At 40.9% G+C, this 2260-nt stretch overlaps 1 protein-coding gene across 1 annotated transcript in view; it reads left to right on the top strand.

Moving 5' to 3' along the window:
* ZSCAN30 (zinc finger and SCAN domain containing 30) overlaps nucleotides 1-2016 on the top strand; it is a 7164-nt gene extending 5148 nt beyond the window's left edge. The window contains exon 3 of the mRNA XM_007455200.1: nucleotides 1029-2016. Within this exon, the coding sequence (XP_007455262.1) occupies nucleotides 1029-1960 (932 nt within the window). The 3' untranslated portion in view covers nucleotides 1961-2016. The remainder of the gene's footprint in view (nucleotides 1-1028) is intronic.
* The last annotated feature ends 244 nt before the right edge of the window (nucleotides 2017-2260 follow it).

The following is a 2260-nucleotide window of genomic DNA, read 5'->3' as shown; positions in this document are numbered from 1 at the left end:
TAGGGAAAGGAGATGACATAGGGGGAAAGTGCAAGCCTTGATGTTAAGCATCTTTGTTTGAATCCCGACTCTACCAGTTATTAATTCTGTGGCCTTACATCAGTGACATAGCCTCTCTGAGCCTTTGTTTCCTGATCTGTAAAATGCATATAAGTTTAGAGGGCTTTGGCGGGGACGAAAGTAACTTAACAGTTCTTCAGATTTTCCCCACTCAGAATAATTGAAGTTACCTCAGCCATCATCCAGTAGTCTCCTGTTCTGAGTTACTGGAAATCTAGAAATGAGAGGGGCGTGTCATGTGAGAGCTGAAGGTTTGGCACCAGGCAGTCACATCTGCCTCTTGTTTCCATCCACCATCTTTGACCATTTATACATTAAAAAGTGAACATAGAAGACTCCCACCTGGCCCCAGAATGAGTCAGGAACTCACAATATTCCTTTTCTTATGCTCTGCATGTCTTATTCTATTTGCTTATAATCATTTGATCAACTTAGAACCTGCCAGAATCTGCAATTTACCTTTGCACCACCTACCTCTGTCCCATTCTAACCCCTAAAGCATTTCCTAATTGTAGCTCCTGCTCTCCTATTTTTGTAGAAGCACTACTGTTTCAAGACTCTTAGACATCTGTCTTTATTCTAATTACTCTTTATCTCCTCTTTTCCTTTCCCTCATTACCTAAAAGCACATCTTCTCCTCTAACTCAAGATTGTCTCCCAGCTTCCTGGTCTCTCACTGCTACTCCTGTTTATCACTATCTCCTTTAACCAATGTCTTGCCCTGTTCACCATCCCTCCTTTCCAATGCTGACTCTCATTCTAGTCTATATTACTCTCTGACGGTGCCAACTCTCCCTACCCCAGGCCACTTTTCTAAATACTAGGTTGGGAAGCTAGTTTTTAAGAGTTTTCCTTCTAATAGGTAAATACCTATTTCATTTGGTTTATTTTCTGTTTCTGCTACAGTAAGTTCTTTTCTTCCAACATGGGGAGCAAATGACACTTGCATTTTCTGTTCACATTTTTAGATGGCAAGCTGGTGGCTGACAAATTGTTGACAGCAAAGCAAGAAATTATTGAATGTGTGGCATCAGCAGCCATGATATCCTCAAGACGACTCCCTGGGGAAACTCCTTCAGGACAGGTAGTTGAAGAAGCTTTGGGAGGTCTGGACAATTTTGAGAAGCCAAAAGGAAGTGCTTCAGGGGACAAAATGAGTCAGCTCCCTTCCCAGGAAAGACATTTTAGCCTGGCAAGCTTCAACAAGGAAATCTCCACAGAAGAGAGTGTCTTGGAATGTAATGAAGGTGAAGGAAGTCTCAGTCTGAACTCAAATGTTATAACACAACCGATAATTCACGCTGGGGGAAAGCTCTATGAGTGCTTCGACTGTGGGAAAGCCTTTTGCCAGAGCTCAAAGCTGATTAGACATCAGAGAACTCATACTGGAGAGAGACCTTATGCATGTAAAGAATGTGGCAAAGCCTTTAGTCTGAGCTCAGTCCTTGTTAGACATCAGAGAATTCATAGTGGTGAAAAACCCTACAAATGTTGTGAATGTAGAAAAGCTTTCAGGGGCAGCTCAGAACTCATCCGGCATCGGAGAATTCACAGTGGAGAGAAACCTTATGAATGTGGTGAATGTGGGAGAGCTTTCAGCCGGAGCTCAGCCCTTATTCAGCATAAGAAAATTCACACTGGAGACAAAGGCTATGAATGCATTGAATGTGGTAAGTCTTTTGGTAGAAGCTCTATCCTTACTGAACATCAAAGAATTCACACTGGAGAGAAACCTTATGAATGTAATGAATGTGGAAAATCCTTCAATCAGAGCTCAGCCCTCACCCAGCACCAGAGAATCCACACTGGAGAAAAGCCTTATGAATGTAGTGAATGTAAGAAAACATTTAGGCATAGATCAGGCCTTATGCAGCATCAGAGAACTCACACCAGAGTTTAACTCTTTGGGTAAGAGTTGTACAACTATGAAATACTAGGAATTCACTTTGGGGGTGAATAATGGGATATGTATATATGATATGTATGTGATAAAATGGGATATATATGATATATATATCATATATATATCATATATATATATATATGAGATATATATATATATTATATATATATATGGCCCTGTTGAAATGTATGTATGGCAGGGGAGTACCTAGCCTGGTCCATGAGTCACTAAAGGGTTCCTGGATGTGATGAAATCTCAGTTGAGACATAAAAGGTGGGTAGAAGTTAGCCAGACCAA

Source organism: Lipotes vexillifer, unplaced genomic scaffold (assembly GCF_000442215.2).
Source record: "Lipotes vexillifer unplaced genomic scaffold, Lipotes_vexillifer_v1.1 scaffold90, whole genome shotgun sequence".
In the NCBI taxonomy this organism is placed as follows: domain Eukaryota; kingdom Metazoa; phylum Chordata; class Mammalia; order Artiodactyla; family Lipotidae; genus Lipotes; species Lipotes vexillifer.
Note: the sequence above shows the minus strand (reverse complement) of the source record. Positions and strands in the feature narration are given on the sequence as shown.